This window comes from Cinclus cinclus, chromosome 13 (assembly GCF_963662255.1).
Source record: "Cinclus cinclus chromosome 13, bCinCin1.1, whole genome shotgun sequence".
NCBI lineage: Eukaryota > Metazoa > Chordata > Aves > Passeriformes > Cinclidae > Cinclus > Cinclus cinclus.
Window position 1 is genome coordinate 7240080 of NC_085058.1, and position 18616 is coordinate 7258695.

General features: G+C 40.8%; 1 protein-coding gene across 1 annotated transcript in view; it reads left to right on the forward strand.

Annotated features, from left to right (window-relative positions):
* The window catches only part of THSD4 (thrombospondin type 1 domain containing 4), a 222314-nt gene that overhangs the window by 23398 nt on the left and 180300 nt on the right, over positions 1-18616 (forward strand). Inside the window, exon 4 of the mRNA XM_062501530.1 lies at positions 4305-4716. Within this exon, the coding sequence (XP_062357514.1) occupies positions 4305-4716 (412 nt within the window). The remainder of the gene's footprint in view (positions 1-4304; positions 4717-18616) is intronic.

The following is an 18616-nucleotide window of genomic DNA, read 5'->3' on the forward strand; positions in this document are numbered from 1 at the left end:
TGTGCTGGTGAAGGGAGCAGGGTGCTGGAGTGGGGCAGAAGTTGGTGCTGGTGAAGGGAGCAGGGTGCTGGAGTGGGGCAGAAGTTGGTGCTGGTGAAGGGAGCAGGGTGCTGGAGTGGGGCAGAAGTTGGTGCTGTTGGCCCCACTTTGCAGTGTGATGCTCTCTCAGAAGGGCTGTGTGAGCTCTTGTGACCAAGCATTTCACAGCTTACTTCTGTAAGGCCAATTTCTAGATCAGTGAGCAGACAGGCATGCATTTTGTAATATAAAACAGTCAAAGGGCTCCTTTCTTTCATTCATGTTTGCAATTTTCTCCAGATTGATTTAGAGCCAGTGAAAAGTGAGTAGGTGGAATGCAGAGCAGCACAGGCTGTGGTGCAGTGGAGAGGCAATGCATGATGGCTGTTGATGGGAATCAGCCTGACTGGTGGGAGCTCTCCTTCTTGAGTAGATGGAAACCTGTTTCCAGATCCAGTATATCAGCCATTTTTGTTAAAAATGATGCCTGTGAAAGAATCTGCTAAAATACTGAGGTATTTTATAATATAAATACTGAGGTTAAATACTAAGGTTAAATACTAATACTAATACTAAATATCTAAAATACTGAGGTTAGTGAGTAAACTCACTAACAGTTATGAACAGCAGACAGTTTATTTTGTGATTTAAGGGGGACAAATTTATGGTGGAATCTTTTTAAAGTACAACTTGCTAATTGTGTACCTAATAGTACATAAAGCATGAAAGAAAATTAAAAGCAGTAGGAGGGCTGGAAAGTAAATGATTGACTTAGACAATTGGAGGCCAGTCACAGTTTTGAATTATGGAGAAATGCCACAGATTAAAATGCATGACTTAAATGATTTTAAGAATATTATCTAGGAGTAATAAAAAAAAAAGTACATTAAAAATACATGCCCATAGTGATCCTGTTAACAGAAGCTTAGGGAATTAAGGCTAGGTTTTTTCCAATTAGATATTTTGTGTCTCCAAGGACTTTTCCTTCTCTCTGTTTTTTTCTTAATTACATTTTAAATATTGGAGTAATATTTCAATAGCTTCATTGCTGACAGGACTAGCTATTAAGTCACCGTCAGTTCTTCAGAGAAAGAATCAAGGATCACTGCACTAAAATACTTGAACTGTGAGTAAATGGGTAGTGTCCTTTAAAACCTGTCAATTGATTACAGTAATGTAGTGCTGCAAAACAAATAATTTGCTATGACCTCAAGTATTAGGTTAAATATTGGGATACATATTCACAGAAGTAGATTTAATTAAGTTAGAATGTATGTAATTGATTCAGTTATAGAGGATTTTGCTTACTAAAAAGCAGTTCTATTAAAACCATGATGAGTAGAAGGGCTTAAATTTAAGCCAGAGAGCTTTGATAGGGGTCTAAGGGGGCTCAGCTCCTTTAGAACTAATTTTCTAGTCAAAATCAAAGAACAGCAGTTTTGGAGCATTTTTTGAAATGGAAATGAATAACAGCAATGACAAAGCACAAATCAGTATAATTTAAAAGACTTTTGCAGTGGTAAGTAATGTGGAATTTTTTTGGGAAACAAAGCTATAAATCAAATTTGTAACCTGTCTTCTGTCTTTTCTTCTACTTTCATGTTGCACATCAAACCTCTGTTTCTGCTGGTAGATCAGTGTTAAGTTCAGCACGAGTAGGTGCTAGCTCTGGGTTGTTTGCTGTGCTGATAGGGCACAAGCACAGCCAGCAGCACTTCAGACAACAGATTATTGGCAGCTGCTGAATTCCCAAGTGAGGAGAGCTGGTAAGAACCTGGAGAATGCCTGGCCCTGGCCACCCAGAAGTGCAGCTGGACCAGGCTCACTGAGGACAGAGGTTTCCTTAGCAGGTTAGAGGACTTGAATGTTCATTCCAGGACAGGATTCCTGGTAAGGGAAGCCTTTGAAGCTTTTTGGAAAAAAGCTTCAAACTTGACCAAACTTTGCATAAAATTAAAAGAAAGGTCTAGGTGTTGTTTTTACTCTATCTGAGGATCTGTGGTGAGATTCTGTTGTCTTTATTGTGGTTGTTGTGTCTGGGAATGCAGGGAAGAAAACCATCTCCCTCTGCTTGTGGAATTATTTTTGCCAATAGACAAGAGAATATATTGGGGCAAAAATTCTGTAATTCCTATATAGTTTTTTTTTTCTCCTTATCTCTGGTTAAACTGGTGGCTGCAGATTGTTTCCAAGGCATGATATTATTTCTTCAGAAACAGTGAAGGGTTGTGAATTGAAAATATGAGGAGTTAGTAGTTTCTTTGGGTTCATTCTAAGAAAACTTTCCAGCAGTTGTACAACAAGCCTTCCTTGTCATAAATGAGTGGTTTTGCTAATGTTCACCCTTGCAGTTTTTATTTTACAAGAGATGTGCTTTGATACTAGGAGATAAGATAAATGAAATGCTGAAAAGCTCATGGAAACACATTCTTTATTCTGTCTGACATCAGAAGAAAAAGAAAACGAGTTATGCTTCAGCTGGAAGTGAGCCAGGGAATCTCCATTTAGAGGCAGTGGGAGAAATGTAAGGAGAGAGGAAGTGATGGGAAAAGGGAAAAAATGAAAAGGGTATGTTGGAGAGAGGCTGTGTAAAGAGCACTTAAGAGAAGAGGTGGAGGTCCAGGAAATTTGTAATCTTACCTGTGTATCTTAAAGACACTGTATATCCTTAGTTCAAAGAGGGTTTCTATTCGATATAAATAACCTGTCCACCAGCTCTGAAAGTGCTTCACTCTTGAAGACCACTTGAGGTTCAAAGCACTGTTCTTAGCAGAAAGTCTGTGAGGCAGCGATAATGCATTGATTTGCCAAGGCACACATTTGCTTATGGCTAAAATTAGAAAAAGCTACGACAGCCACATTCCTTTTTGACACTGCAAATGGGCTGAGAGGGGCCAGTTCTACTATTCACAGCTAACGTATTTTCAGCATGAGAGGAATTATTAAAAGTTAGAACAGTAAGAACTCATCATCATCATCATGTTTGCTACAACCTTTACATTAGTAGCACAAAACCTGATTTTCCTACTTGTCTGGGCAAAAGTACTTTTTTGAAATCACATATTTAGGTTGGCTTAGGTTTAAAGGGATCCATCATTTTTGTTATCAAAGTGCTAAAGAGATTTGTCTGAGCAACCAAAGAGGTGTATGTGTTTATGTGAATTATGCCCAAAGAAAGGAGATTGTCAGATCTGCATTAAACAACTGTAATGCATCTGCTTGAGATGAGCACAGTAGATCAGAGATGTCTGCTGGCTGTGGTCTGACATGAATTACGTAATGCTTTTCTACATATATTTTTCTGTTAGGCAGTGATTTACCTTTAGATAGTAACTCTATTCTTGGTGGCATTTTTCCCCCCTTTTTGTTCCAGCTGGCTGTAAATATTGTTGAATACTTGCTTTCCTCTTATTCTCTCTTGCTCTTCTTCAGCCTAGGGAGCAAACAAAAGAAAAGCTAATGCTGTGTAATGTCACTCTCATTTAGGTCTGTCCAAGTAGGCACGAGGCTTAGGGGTTCTCTTTCTTTCCTCTCCTGCACAGTTATGGGAAGCTTTTCTTTCCCCCCCTTAGTACCAAAAACCATTGTACCTCCTGCTGTAACTACCAAAAGCCTTCCTCAACACTGACTGTCACGGTCTCAGAGCAGATTAACGGGGATAAACAGTTCGAGAGTGCTGGTCGCTTATCTGCCAGGGTAAATCAGCACTCTCGTTCACACATCTTGAGCCAGGAAGATTGATTATGGCCCCACGTGGCCATAAGGCTGGAATGGGAGGTAAATTACTTTCAGTGTTTCCAGCTAACAAGAGGGAGTATATAAGACTTGTGAAGAAAACAAACCCGAGTTAAAACAAACCCAAAGAAAGGTCCCTTTGATCTGGTGGCTGTCTGACATCTGTACCACTTCTGTTTCTAGAAAATAAGTACATCCATTTATAATCTCTGGTTTTCACTGGAGTTCAAGTCTGTTGTGCATCGATATTAAAAACATAAATGTATTTTATGTACAGAAAGAAAATTATGTTTCTTTAATAGTGTCTTCCTTCCTGAGATGCAAATGTCACCCAAAAGAGCTCTATTCAGTCTGCTCTGAACTGGAAGAAATCTCTTTTGCCAACTTACTCATCAGACTGCTCTGATAGTTAGGATCAAGGCTTTCTGAGATTCTGCATACATCAAGCTAGACTACATCTTGTTCATATTTATTACAAGTCATGTAAATGCCTAACTGCTCCTTTGCTTGTGGATTCAGTAACTGTTTTCTCTCTCTTTCTCTGTTTTTAGAAGCAGAAGCAGAAATCCTATTGGTCCAGGAAAGTACGGATATGGAAAGGTGCCCTACATTTTACCTTTACAAACCGATACTGGTCAGCAGCCGCAGAAGCTGCGGCGGCAGCGACAGTCATCAAGGAGCCACCTTTTCCACCAGAGCCCGAGCCTCATGAAGCCCTACAGCCAGGCAGCTGCTCCTTCCCTGCAGCACGGCAGTCTTTACCAAGAGCCGGCTGGGCCTCCGGCAGGACACCAAGGCCTGGGGCCCTCGGTTTATCAGTCACCTTCATTCCCTGTGTCTCAGAGCCTGTTCCATGGCGGTGACTCCAGCCCTCAGGCCCTGCAGGGGCAGCCCCAGCCCCAGAGGGCTGCAGCCATCGTGTGCATTGGTGCCTACAAGCAATATAAACTCTGCAACACGAATGTAAGTCTGCTTTTCCTGTTTCCTGACAGCTGTTGGTTTTCCCTAGTACGCAAAATGTTCACCTAATCATCAAGTTAAATTGAATTTTAAAAAATTAATTGAAGTTTTTTTTTATTATTTTTTTATTTTAGAGTGTCTTGGGGAATGCTGAAAGTAGATCCAATATGTGCAGTTCCAATTTGATGAAACCCAGGAACATGAAGGAATTTGAGATAAGGATAGTAATTGAGAGAGGTAGTGGGGTAAACGTGGGCTGAACAGTGTCAGAGAATGCAATAATGGTGGAAAATTTTCGTTACAGTTGTGGTGAAGGGACAAGGGAATGAATTTATTGTAAATTTTCCACTTTCATTCGGTGTCGTGATGTTATTTTGATTTTTGTGTGATGAACGTGGATTTTAATGATAATTCCTGAGTACGTGATTCACAGTGGTGAGGAGTATATTGGGTTAATGTGGCCAGGGTTTGGTAGAGGGGAGGGGTGGGGGGACTGCAGGTGTGGCTTCCAGGAGAAGCTGCCAGAAGCTTTTCCCAGGTCCAACAGGGAATCCAACACCAGCTGGCTCCAGGATGGACCCACAGCTGGCCAAGCCCAGCCCATCAGAGATGGCAGTACCATCCCTGTGGTACTGTACTTCAGAAGGAAAAAAAGCTGTTGTAGAGGTGTGATGCAGCCAGAGCAGAGCAGAGTGAGAATGTATGAGAGGAGCAGCCCTGCAGAGGCCAAGGCCAGTGGAGAAGGAGGGGCAGGAGGGGCTCCAGGCACCGGAGCTGAGGCTCCGCCGCGGCCGCGGGGCGCCTGGTGCAGCAGCCGGGCCCGCGGCCCATGGAGGGCACCGCAGCACGTGGGTGCCATGAGGAGCCTGTCACCCCATGGAAGGCCCGTGCTGGAGCAGGCTCCTGCCAGGGACCTGCCAGACATGCAGAGAGAGGAGCCCACAGGAGAGGAGCAGATTTCGTGGCAGGACTTGTGACCCTGTGGGGACCCACACTGGAGCAGTTAATGAAGAGCTGTGGCCCATGGGACGCACTCACACTGGAGGAGTTTGTGGAGAACTGTGTCTCATGGGCGGGACCCCATGCTGCAGCAGGGCAAGGACTCTTAGCCCTGAGCAGCAGCAGAAACAACCTGTGATGAACTGACCATAACTCCCATTTTGTCTCCCTGTGCCACTGAGGGAAGGAGATAGAGCTGCTAAGAAGGGAGGGGTAAGGGGAAACTTTTTTTAAGGTTTGTTTTATTTTGCATTGTGATGCTCTGATTTTGATTGGTAAGAAATTCAGTCAGTTTCCCCACGTCAGGTTTGTTCTGCCCCTGACAGTAATTGGTGAGCAATCTCTCCCGATCCTTATTTCAGCCCATTAACCCTTTGTTATATTTTCTATTCCCTGTTCAGTTGTGGAGGGGAGTGATGGAGTGGCTTTAGTGGGTACCTGTCACCCAGCCAGGGTGAAACCACCACAGTCACTGACAAGCTTAATGTTTTTCCATGAAAGAAACTGAAAACCGGAGTTTGGATAGGCCATGTTACAAAGGCTGTCTGCTTCTCAGTCCCATGAGATGAGGTTATCCTTTTGTGAGTGCTAGTCATGTTCTAAACAGCATTTAGAGACAGCCTTCAGTGGGATCACTCCAGTGTCTTTCCATGGTGCTCTGTGCATTCTGTGACAGATGCTACTTTTACTAGCATTCAGTTCTACATGCTTTGATTTTAACTTCCTAATTTATTGGAGTGAAAATCTGTTCTGTGTTAATTTTTAAGTAAAACTTAATCTGTTATTATTTGCTTCAAAAGTGTTTGGCTGGGTGTAGCTCAATGCTCCAGGCACTCTCCCATTGTATGTGGGAGGCAAGTAAGGTTTTGTTCTTTGTGCCCATTAGTGATTTACATCCCACTAGCATTGCCAGTTTCTGCCTGTGCCCTTCTAGTATTTCCCAAAGTATGTCTTCCTAATATGTTTTTCTTATTTGTCCTGCTAATCCAACTTAATGTTGCAAATGTTAAGGAACCTGTACTTGGATATTAGAAGCAGAATGTTCAGGAGAGGTCTGGATAAGCTGACATGACAGGCAATATTTTTTTGGCTGGGTGAACGTCTGATTCTTCTACCTCCTAAAAATCCTGTTTTGTTTAGTGGAGTCTGCATATTGGAAATGTAACAACGGAGCATAGGATAACAAAAACACAACCTAAACAAATCAGACTTTTTCTTCTTAGTTATTACTCCCACTATATTTATGAATAAAGTCCATTGATTGAGACTAGAGCAGCTGATTGTAAAGGCCTAATGTTAAGAAACCTTTAGTGTATTTGTCTGGAATGGAAAACATGAAGGGCTAATTTGAGCCTCTGAGAATAGCCTCTGGGACAAATTGCTCTTTCAAAAAACACTTTCTGTTTTTTGAAGGAAATGGGAAATGACCTTAGTGCATGGGCATTAATTTGGAAAGTTTTCTGAGCTAAATTTGCTCGCTGTGTCCAAGCGATACACAAATATCCCAGTCTTTATTTCATCCCTCACACATCAGGGCACAAAGTTGGACAGTATTCTGCCTGACTTAATGTGACAAAATTGTTTCCAGGAAAAGAGGTCTTTTCAGAGGGCAAGGGGTAAGAGATGAGGAAGTTAGAAATGAGGTGGAAGAAGGAAGCCATCCAAGATTGCCAGGGAATGGAGGAGGAAGATTTGTGGAGGATGTTTGTTGAGAATGGCAAGTGGGCTGGAGTAGAGGGCAATGAGCTTGTGAATTGGACAGTGGTCCAACATGCAGGTCAGCATAGTGAGTGGTTTGGCCATTGGCAGATTTTGTTTGATAGAAGGGAGTGAAAATATTTTCATGTTAGTTTTAGAATCTTTTGTTTTAAGCAGAAGAATTCAACAGATGAAGAGAAAACATAGATGAGCACACTGCTGCTGCCTCTTCGCCATTGTTGCTTGTATAAATGCAGTTATAAGGAAATCTGTAGTACAGGAGACTTAAGAGCAAAGAGAAATTGTAGCTGAAGTAGCTTCTCCTAGGCATAGAACTCAACATAGTGATATTCTTTATTTAGTAATGTTTGTTACCCTTGGAGAGGCTGTGATTGCTATTCAGGGTTATTTTTCTCCCTAGAATGTGGTAATTAATGTAATTATGAAAAAGGAGTTGCTAAGAACAATCTTAGTATAAGGCCAGGATGAGAGCAAAACAAGGCTGATAGTGTTTCACTTTGTTTGCTTGTTCTTTCTGATTAAATGCTTCTGCATGCGGGCTTTAATTTAATTTATCAGCAGCGACATGTACCAATGGTCTTGCCAGAAAGCAGAGAACAGTATCTTTTTATTTCTTCTTCCTCTTCAATTCTTCCTGGAACATACCAAAAAAAAAGTGAAAATCTCATTTATTGGAAGTATTCTGTTAAATTAACCCTTATCCAAGTGTTTGGCCAGTCCCTCTACAGTTTCCCCTAAGGGCAACTAATTAATAACAAATTAAGTTAATCTGCCTTGGTCCACTAGGTCATTTCCTCATTATTGTACATTTATTGCTTTTTCATTGATAGCTGAAGTCATTTCACATGACTGACTGATTGATTCATAAAAGGTAAACTTGTGAGGTTTGGTCAGGGAGAACCTCAGAAGTGCTTGTATTTGTTCAAGTGTTCCTGCAGCTCGCTAAACCTATTTTCTTATTATATAAGTGGCTTTCCCTGTTCAGCACCTTGCATACAAGCTCACCTCAGAACACACAGCTGCCTGTCACCCTTTTTGACAGGAAACAGGCAGTAAACATCTCTCCTTCCACACAAACAGCTCTGGCTGGTCTAACTGGAACCATAAGCTACCTGCAATACAGTAGGATTCTTCCAGTGTATTCTCTATTCCTTCAGAAATAGGAAAGTGGTGAGTAATCTCCCTTATTTCCCCCTGCATTATAGGACAAAGAATTATATGCATGTGTGGTTGAAGTAGAATTTGAATTCAACCTTCTTTGGGGGGTTTGTCACTAGAACAAAGGAAGCAACTCAAATGGAACATTTGTTTACTGAGCGCTTTCTGAAATTAATTGTCTCGAGTTTTGCCAAGTCACTGGCTCTTCATGAGTGCCTGAATGTGTGAGAGTGTATTTATAAACCAACTCCAGGCTGCAGGTTGCTTGGGCAGTATATGCAAGGAAGCTTTCAGTCTTCTGAATATTCCAGACTACTTAAGGTAGTTTCGTCATGAAGAGTGATAAATGGATATAAAATCTGAATTTTCATTCGGTATGGTGTGGGGTGTGAATTTTTGACCAAGTTCATATAGGACTTTGGAAAAGTCAAGGTAAAATGTATGAAATAGTAACTCCTGAGGGCTCTGTGAAGTATTTATAGATTAAATTTTGCTGAGCTTGTCTAGTTCCATTTGCAGTTGCTAGTTTGACCACTGGTTCATGTGGATTACTGTCATGTCCCTAGTTACACTGTGTTGTTTTTCTCAGTATTTTCTGTGACTGGTTTTTAGCAAAAAGTCAGTTGTGTTGTGGAGAAGTATCTAGATAGGAACAGAAGACAATGACTACTTTTATTTTTTTGCCTACCTCTTCAGCTATGCCTTATATTAATGTGGTAGCACAGCTATGAAAAATCTGGCTTTTGGTTCTGAGTAAGATTCCTCTGCTTGGATCTGTGCCCCTGTGTGCAGAGATTTTGAGAACAGCACCTGAGCAGGGAAGGGGAGTATCTGAAAAGACAGCTTAGGAAATGGAAAGAGGATTTACAGTTGAAATGATGAGGTGAGGTAAAAGACTCAGGATCAATCCTCAGCTATATCGTGATGGGACAAATTAAAATACTTGATTTTCCAAAGAGTCTTACTGATGATACTGATGCTGAGTTACAACTGTGCCGTTGAAAGGCTTTTTTTGGATGCAGAACCCTAATTAAATAGAATTACAGTGTTCTGCAGGAATGTGTTGAGTCCATTAAACAGTGATGTGCTTTTCTGTCACCTAAGCACATAGGTAGGCATTGGCAGGGTCCCCTGGCACCTGGGATCTTGGGCCATCCACCAGCTCACTCATGTACTGCCCAAGCAGTACATTTTGAATTTTTCAAAATTTTCCACTCTACAGAAACTGAAACATTTCCAGTGTTTCAAGTTTTAGCTAAGGTAGAAATGGAAATGTTTAATTTTTAATGGAACAGAAAATATAATTCTCAGACAAGTCTTTTCAGAATTGATATGGGCTGCTTAAAGTGTGCACTCTTTAATGTAGTTGGGATGCTTATACATTGAGGTGAAGACTAACAAAAGCCTATGTATTTTTAAGTGAACTTTTTTTTATTTTAGACTGAAAAGCCCCTTCTTATTCTCAAGGAGTTACTGTAGGGTTTATTTATTCTCATTTTGAGATTTGCATAGAGTAGGTGTTTGACATAAGTGGCAAAGTGGGGTTAAGATGACATATCTTTTCCTGAGGAAATTTAAACTTGACTTTATGTGAGGAATTTTCCGTGCAAACACTGTGGGATTGTGTGTAGATTTGGTAGTCTGACATTCTGTGCATGTATAGGAAACTTTTTGAAAGCTTGCATTACTTTGGGCTGTACTGTCTTTCTTTTTGCATGTTTTGCTCTTTGCAGCAGAGGTGTGTAAATATTAATTCAGAATAATTTGTCACCAGTACAGGCTGAACTTACCAGAGGCAGGCACAGAGATATTGCTCTTAAAGAGTCTTATGTAGTTTGATCAGTTGTCATTTGTATACAGAAGAGTCACAGAGAGACACCTTTGATGAAGCTCTTGGACCACAGTTATTTCCTGTGTTATCTCTGCACTGTGGTTATGTGACATCCCCTTCAGTATCTGAGAACCCTGTGTTAGAAAGTATTTTGCATTATGACATTCCTATTAGAACTTAAATAATTATGGGAATCTGTCTGCCATAAATCATCAGGAAAAGTATGTTGGGGTAACTTTAAAAGCTCTCTCCAAGTGTTTTATTATGCAAGTGTTCTCTGTAGTTGTGGCAGTAACACAGAGTTAGCTGTTTTACAGAATTTTACTATTAGTAGGTTAATTACTAATGTAGAAAAATGCTCATAATAAGTCCAAAGTCTCACAATTCAGAAAACCTTGATGTCTAAAGGCTTGTAGGTTTTAATTGAAAATTGAGTTGCTGAGTTTGATCAATAAATCTAAGCAACTTTAAACTAATTAAGCATGTAGGAGTCCAGGAGTCATGCCCTGTTGTGACAAGAGCTATAAAAGCATGGACCTAAAGGAAAGGTGCAGGTGAAAATTTGGTGATGTATACATGGCTACAGCCATCTCCTGTATTCTCCAGGTCAGGGAGAAGTGACCAGTGGCATCTGTAACATTCTTATGGACTTTATTCAAAGGCAGTAAGATATAAATAAAATACAGTAGAGCCTAGGATCGAATAAACACCTTAAAGCCATAAAATATTCCACATGGAAAATGAAGGTTGAGAGTATGTGTCAGTGATTAAAAAATCTACTAGATGTGTTAGAGTTAACCGGTTCATATACATTCAGTGTCATTGATGTGTTTGGGGTTTAGCTTGAACTCTCCGGGACCGAATTTTCCAGAGACTCTGTCAACTTCCCAATACATATTTTCTTGATTTTTAATGTAGAAGAGTACATCAAAAAGTATGGTTTAAAGTAGTACTTCAGTATTTTATGGTACTCCAGGAAGGACTCAGCTGCTTTTTTTCTTCTGTGAGGTTCATTTTGAAAGTTCTGAGCCTGTTGCACGTGTTGCATGATGTAGCTGGAGAGAAGTCTGCCTCAAATGGAGTGAATTTGTGAATAGCTGAAGATTCAGATCCTCCTTTTTGCGTAATAGCAGTGTGACATAAAAATGGTAATAATTCATCTAACTGCCTCAAAATCAACGTACAAATCAGTTGCCTAAAGCTTTTCTTTCCTAACTACTTGGTGGACTTTGAATGGGAGGTTTCATGTAGCAGTTGGAATTGTCTGAGAAGTTACCTTGCTAATTCTTGGAGCAAATGGAATACATGTGTCTTGGAGAGAAGGGAAGAGGAAAAAGATCCACAGTTATTCCATCACTTCATCAGTTAAGAATAGCAGCATTAGCACTTAAAATACTGTGGAATGATTTGGAAACTTCATTGGGATGCTTGTTGAAATGGAACAGGGGTTTTTTGTTCTGCAGAGAACTGGACTCAGGGGATTGAGGTTAGCTGGTTACCATTCAGATGCAACTTCTGTGCCAAGTTTTAAAGGGGAAGCCCATCAATGAAAATTGGGATTTCAGAGTTGCAACCAGATGGTTGCATTCCTGATACATTTGTAGTTTTGTTTAATAATGTTTGTAAATTTGAGTAGTGTCATTTATCAGTATAGGCATGTATTGTGGGGGAGATTTGAAGGCATTCCAGCTTGTCTTTGTTTCTTCTTGTCAATTCATATTGACAAAAGTGTTTGTCTGAAATTCCGGTGTGGAATATTTCAACACTCACATAATTTGAACAAGAAATGTGTCTTTTATTCATATGTTAGTTTAATTGTATCCAGGTTTTCAAAGCAGAGGAGGCTGCAGATGTCATGGTTAATTTGCAAATAACTTTTTAATGCTGTTTTTATGAATATTTGTTAGCTATTCCCATTAATTACAGGTATAAAAACCACCATCTGTCAGATGTCAGCGTCTACTTTGGCAAATGAAAGGAGTAGCTTTTTTCTGGTATTTTTAGGATATTAGTTCAGTTATTGCTGATATCAGTGCATAAGTTAAGGACCTTCTCAAGCCAGGTAGCAGGAAAGGAACATACATTATATGAATACAGGAACTTGCAGTGAAACTACCACCAGTACAATCCGAGTCCTCTTTTGTACTGACCAAGGTGAGTAGAGGAAGAAGGAAGTGAAGGAGAAGCTGCCAAAGTTAAGCTATAGATACTGAAAGAGTTGTGTGTTAGTGATACTGTTGAGTTTTTAGTTTTGTGGGTTTTGGGGAAAGAGGGCATGTTGGTTTTCTTGTGTTTCTGGTTGGGTTGTGGGGTTTTTTGTTGTTTTTATTTTTAATTTTAGAATTTTTAAGCAGGGCTTGGAAACAGCAAATTGCCAGAACTTATGTAGAAAGTTAGAAAACATATATGTCAAATTATGTCTAGCAAGCATCTGTTCCTTTACCTATCCACGGACTAGAGATGGAAGTTCAAACCCTTTCTCCTAGAAGTGGTCTAAAAGAAACCAGGCACTGCAAGCCCTGCAGTGCTTGGAGCAGGTGAGCAAACTTTTTGCATGTGATACATTAAGAGCTAACTGCCTACAGAACAATGCAAACCCCAGAAATAATTGAAATTGTGGTGAGATTAAAAAATAACAGCCCAAACCAGTCTGGTGTGCTCTGTCTCATCTTTCTTGCATTTCATCTACTTCATCAGTTGTGCTGTCTGTCCAGTAGTGACACCTCTGTGGGCAGCATATTGCACATGTAGAGACATACAAGTGTAAGTAATGAAACAGAGCTTATTTCTGGTATTAAGTTGGTAAGGTTGTTTATCTTCAAACTCTTGACTTAAAATTGTGGAAAAAAACAATCCTGTGTTGTTTATATCTGTCAAGCAGTGTTAAAGAGGTGATCTGCAGGGGGAAAAGACCAGGGAAACATCCCCTGCTCATTCTGCAAACCAGCTTTGGCTTTTGGCTGCAGCATTCAGTAAAGCTGCCAGCCAAACCATGTACTGTTTTTCCTGAATTTCTGTTTGCATCTTCATTTGTTAAAGACAGCAAGGAATACTGATGGTCTTGATGGCTTTTTTGAGACCTCAGTTTGGGTCACTTTCTGAGGACAGTTTTTTTGGATGATGTAAGGTTTTAGTTCAAGCAGCAAAATGCTATTAGAAGTTCAAAGTCAAACTTGCAGAGGTTTAGAGCTTTCAAACCTGGAGTTTTGTGAGCAATCCTCTGGTAACTCTCACGTTGAGAAAGCTATTTAATTATCTGATAATATATTATTTTACCCCAGGATCCCTGCATGGATCAAGTGCTTAGCTATGATTGATACACTAGTCAGTGTTATTCTCTTTTTATTCAGCCTTTGGCTCCCTGACTTAAAAATGCTCCTTGCAGAAGGTGAGAAAAAAAGGCTTCTCTAAGGACTAGTTATTGATGCTATTACTGCAGTGTTTGCCTTAAAATTCACAAAGCTGCTGTGTGATAGCAAGATCTAATCTGTTGTAAGAAATGGAGCTGGCATATGGAAGAATGAGGTTTAAGAGAAGTGTTCCATAATTAGTGCTGCTTGTCAAGATTGAATTGAATTGAATTTTTTCCCCCATGTTCAGTATCATATATTTTTCACTTGACAATAGTCAAAGGAAAAATTGCCAAAACTGTAATTATGATTTGGCAGCTCATCTGCAAATCAGGTCCAGAGGTTTTCAGTCAGGCCCCCAAAACAGAAGGGACATAGTTCACAAATTGAGAAAAGATTGGGTTAAGTAATTGCACCATAGGTGACATTTTTTCTCTCAAAACTGGTATTCCAGTTATTATTCCAGAAACAACAGACTGTCCTTTATGTTCCTTATTCTGCATGTCCTTTTATACCTCCTAGGTTTTACAGTGAATGAGACAGAGATGATGTAAATGACCCTTCTAGCTAAATATTCCCCGAGTAAATCCATTCTGCACACTGAATGAGTCAGAGATCATGTGGGGAAAATGGTATGTAATCATGGAATTGACCTCACAGGCAGAAAGAGCCAAGTGATACAGGAGTTGCATGGACAGTCTCTTCGAACTCGAGATTAAACATTCTTTTAAGGCTCTGTGACTTACTTTATAGTGTTTAAACACACCAAAAAAGCCTTCAAAAGCAGAATGCCATCATGTGATACATCAGTATTCACAGAGCTGGGAGCACTGCAGCTGAGCCCACCGGCAGAGGAGTTTGCCCTCTGCGAGTCCCACAGGGCAATGCAGACGCTTGGCTGTGCTGTGCTCAGGTTTATCTCATCACAGGAGCTTCTGCCCTTTCTCCAGGCACAGCCTGTCTCTGCTCCTTCCCTCTGCCTAGAGCTGTCCCACTGTATTTTCTCCTCAGTCACACTTCTCACTTTCTTAGTACCTTCTCATCTTTTCTCCCCATCTCTTCTGCCTCCAGTCTCTCCTTTTTCTGCTTAGTTCCCTGCTTCTTTCCAGTTTCATTTTCTTCTCCTCAGTACCTTCTTCAGCTGACTTGCTCATCCAGCCTCATCTCTTGAATGCCAGTCCCAAGATTTCTCTGTTTTTCCAAAGTATGCCATACATTTCAGGTACAGGCTCAAGTGGTTATTAAGAGCAGAAGAAAGATGTCCTAATTTTCAGTCCTTGCCCTATTACAGACCTCAGGAGCACTTTTCAATAACTGCTGGAAAGCTTCTCAGCCTCTGTGAGCCTCAGGTATGGAACACACTTGTAAACAGATTGTTCCTCTAGGTTACGTGCAGAATTTTAACAAGTTTTGATTGAAAGTGTACAAAGTATGTTATCAGCATTATTTTCAAACTTCTTGTGGTCTGACTATACTTGAGTGGATTTCCATAGAAAAAGCAGAGGGTGTATTCTTGACAAAATCCCAATTTTCCAGATGACATAATTTCACTCATTAAAATATAATAGGCACTTACATTTGGAAAAAAAAATCAGAATATTGGCAACATGGGAAAAAATAAAACACTTTTCCCTTTTGTTTTCCTTCAGGCTTATTCTGGGATGCAATATTTCAGTCAAAAAAAGAAAAGACTAAAACAGATAACAGGAGCAGAAAGTTTAGCCTGAGAGGTTAAAGCTGGACAAACTCATCAGTAAATGGACAGTGCTACCAGCTGCAGCTGGAATAAACCATTCTAAAATAAGACAAATGTATCTGCCAGTTGGTTTGAGGTGCCTTTTTTATTTTTCTTTGAAGTATATGACCTAGGAGGAAGGAATATACCAGAGAAACTGAAGTGTGTATTGTATCAGAATGTCTTTTTTGATGGAAACAAGAACTCTAAGATCTGGATAATGCTGCAATTTCTGTTACACTGGCTTCCTGCAAGTTCATAGTTGTTTTTAAGTTACATTTACATTGTTCTAAGGATGTTCACTTTTTATGGAAAACAAATTGTTCCACATAATAGATTTTTTTTTTAACAGAACCAAACAAAATAAATTGTCCCAACAGACTTATTTCAAATCCCTCTTGGTTATAGTAACAGCTATAGTTACAGCTGGTTTATATATATATATATAATAGATAGTTATATAATTAGCCAGTATGTTTCTCTCTCATGTAACACCACACTGACATTTCTGTTGCCTGGTTGTTACTTAGACTAGAGCTTGTTCTCTAAAAATATTGTGATTACTGCTGCAATATGAATTTTTAATTTAAAAGCAGATTATTGTGGTAATACCAATCTGAAACTTCCTTAGATTTTTAGTCCTCCTGCTGGAACCATTCAGGTAGTGCCTCCTCCCACACATAGACCAGTCATTTCAATGGAATGGATGCAATTGGGTTTCCATTGAAGTTGATTGGGCTTTCACAGAGAAAACTGCTGGAGGATTACTCCTGCCCACTGCTGAAGCTGGTACAATGAGTCACATAAAAACTGCTCCCAAGAAAGAACAGGCAGCTCCAAGAACAATACTTTAAAAAAATGTAATAAAATACTGCTGGAAACCCTAGAGTAGATGTTTTATCACAGAGACATAATTTTCTATAAATTGTGAGGACTAGATATATCAACTTTGCTTAAAGTCTGTAGACTTTGCTAAACATGGATCAAGCATGAGTTTATTTCAGGGTCTTCCAGAGCTGGTATTTGTGGTGTCTTTCAGAGAGGGTTTGGGAGTGGCTGCTGTTTCTAGTGTAAATAAGGCTAGTATACTAAAGCTACTCTTCTTAGTACATAAACCTCCCATTTTCTGAGAAGGACTAATAAAACATTCTATTTTGCAGGTGTATTTGAATAATGTAGACAGATGAGACAGTCCAAGATGATGAAGCTGAAAGCTTCTGTGTTAAGCATTCTTCAGTCTTGGAACCAGATTATGGGAAATGGAAGAAGCTTTTTATTGATTTCCCCTTAAATGAGGCATTAGCATGCAATTCAGGCACCTTGAGCACTATGTAGTGTTTTTATAAACAGGTCTTTGATTGGAGGGATTCTTGTATCTGTGGGATTTTTTTAATGCATCATGTTTATATGGAAAAGTGATAGCACTGCTGAGACTGGGAACAGCAGCTGTGTGAGCAGTAGTTATGATTTCTGCTGCAAATGCAAGCTTTTGATGCTTGCTTGGGAGCATGGAAAGAATATTCTGTGTAAACTCCAATCGCAATGCTGAAGCAGCTCTTTGCTCAGGAGGCTGAAATTTGGGATAGTAAAATAGTAACTACATTTAGAAAACCCAACTTTAAAAACACCAGTCATCTGGTCTTCTGCTGGATCAAAAAAGACTAGCAACAGTCTTCAGTTCACAGGTGTGAACTGCCATAGGCCTTACTTTCAGGATGTACCTGTGTATCACTTACAGCAGATAATGCTCTGTTCTAGCATGGTCTGTTTCCAGTATTTACCTTCCATTTTCTAATTGCTCAACTTCCATCTTACAGAAACCAATTGTTGTTTCTCAGATTTTCTTTGGTTGGTTGGTTGGTTGGTTGGGGCTTTTTTTGAATAGTATTTGTAAAATTTTGGCATTAAACAGAACTGGAGTATTTTCTTGACACATTTTTGGTATTGTTGAGGAAATGTACTGTTAATTTTCCTATTATAACTTCTTGATTAGTCCCTCCTAAAGTAGTAGTTCCAAACATTTCCAGTCATGCACATTAGATCATTGGAGATGCTTTGTGGAGATGGGGTGGATGAGTGACTAACATTTTGTTTAAAACCAAAGCTGGACTCAAATATTTTACAAGTTGCTGTAAATCTGAAATAAAATAAGTTATTTTAATCAGATGGATCTGTCAGTGAGAATTTAAAAAGAAAAAAGCCACAAACCTGTGAAGTTAAGCAGAAATATTTCTTTTTCCATCTGTTTGGTTGAGCTTTCTTCCCTATTATTAGACAGACTGCATTTTCAGATGTAAAGTGCTACAGAATGGAAAAAACATAAAGCAGTAATAGATGCACTTGCCACATTATGCATTAATGCCTTATGTGTCTGATAGATTGCAGTTAATAAAGATCAGGTTTGGGTAACACTTCAAAGACTTTTCTGGTCGAATTCAGAGAACTTCTTGTTGCAAAGCTGAACTCATGAACGGAAGAAAAGGTTCTCGAGTCGCAGGCTGAGAGGGCAGCAGCTGCTGCCAGCGGCAGGCAGCTCGGGAAGGCAGGCTCCCGTAGCTGTCTGTGCCCAGATCCCGATGCAAACTCACTGCCGCCTGCGTGGCATGTGGGCAGAAACACAGCGGTTTTGTACTGTGCACGCATCTGAGGTGTTCACAGTCTGGGACAGCCCTGGATGGGAATGAGGGGGAGGAGAAGGGCTGCAGCCCCCGGGTGTGCAGCGCCCAGGTGTGCAGCTCCCAGGTGTGCAGCCCCCAGGGCTGTGCAGCCCCCAGGGCTGTGCAGCGCCCAGGTGTGCAGCGCCCGGGTGTGCAGCTCCCAGGTGTGCAGCGCCCAGGTGTGCAGCGCCCGGGTGTGCAGCGCCCAGGTGTGCAGCCCCCAGGGCTGCGCAGCCCCCAGGGCTGTGCAGCGCCCAGGTGTGCAGCGCCCGGGTGTGCAGCTCCCAGGTGTGCAGCCCCCAGGTGTGCAGCCCCCAGGTGTGCAGCTCCCAGGTGTGCAGCCCCCAGGTGTGCAGCCCCCAGGTGTGCAGCCCCCAGGGCTGCGCAGCCCCCAGGTGTGCAGCCCCCAGGTGTGCAGCGCCCGGGTGTGCAGCCCCCAGGTGTGCAGCCCCCG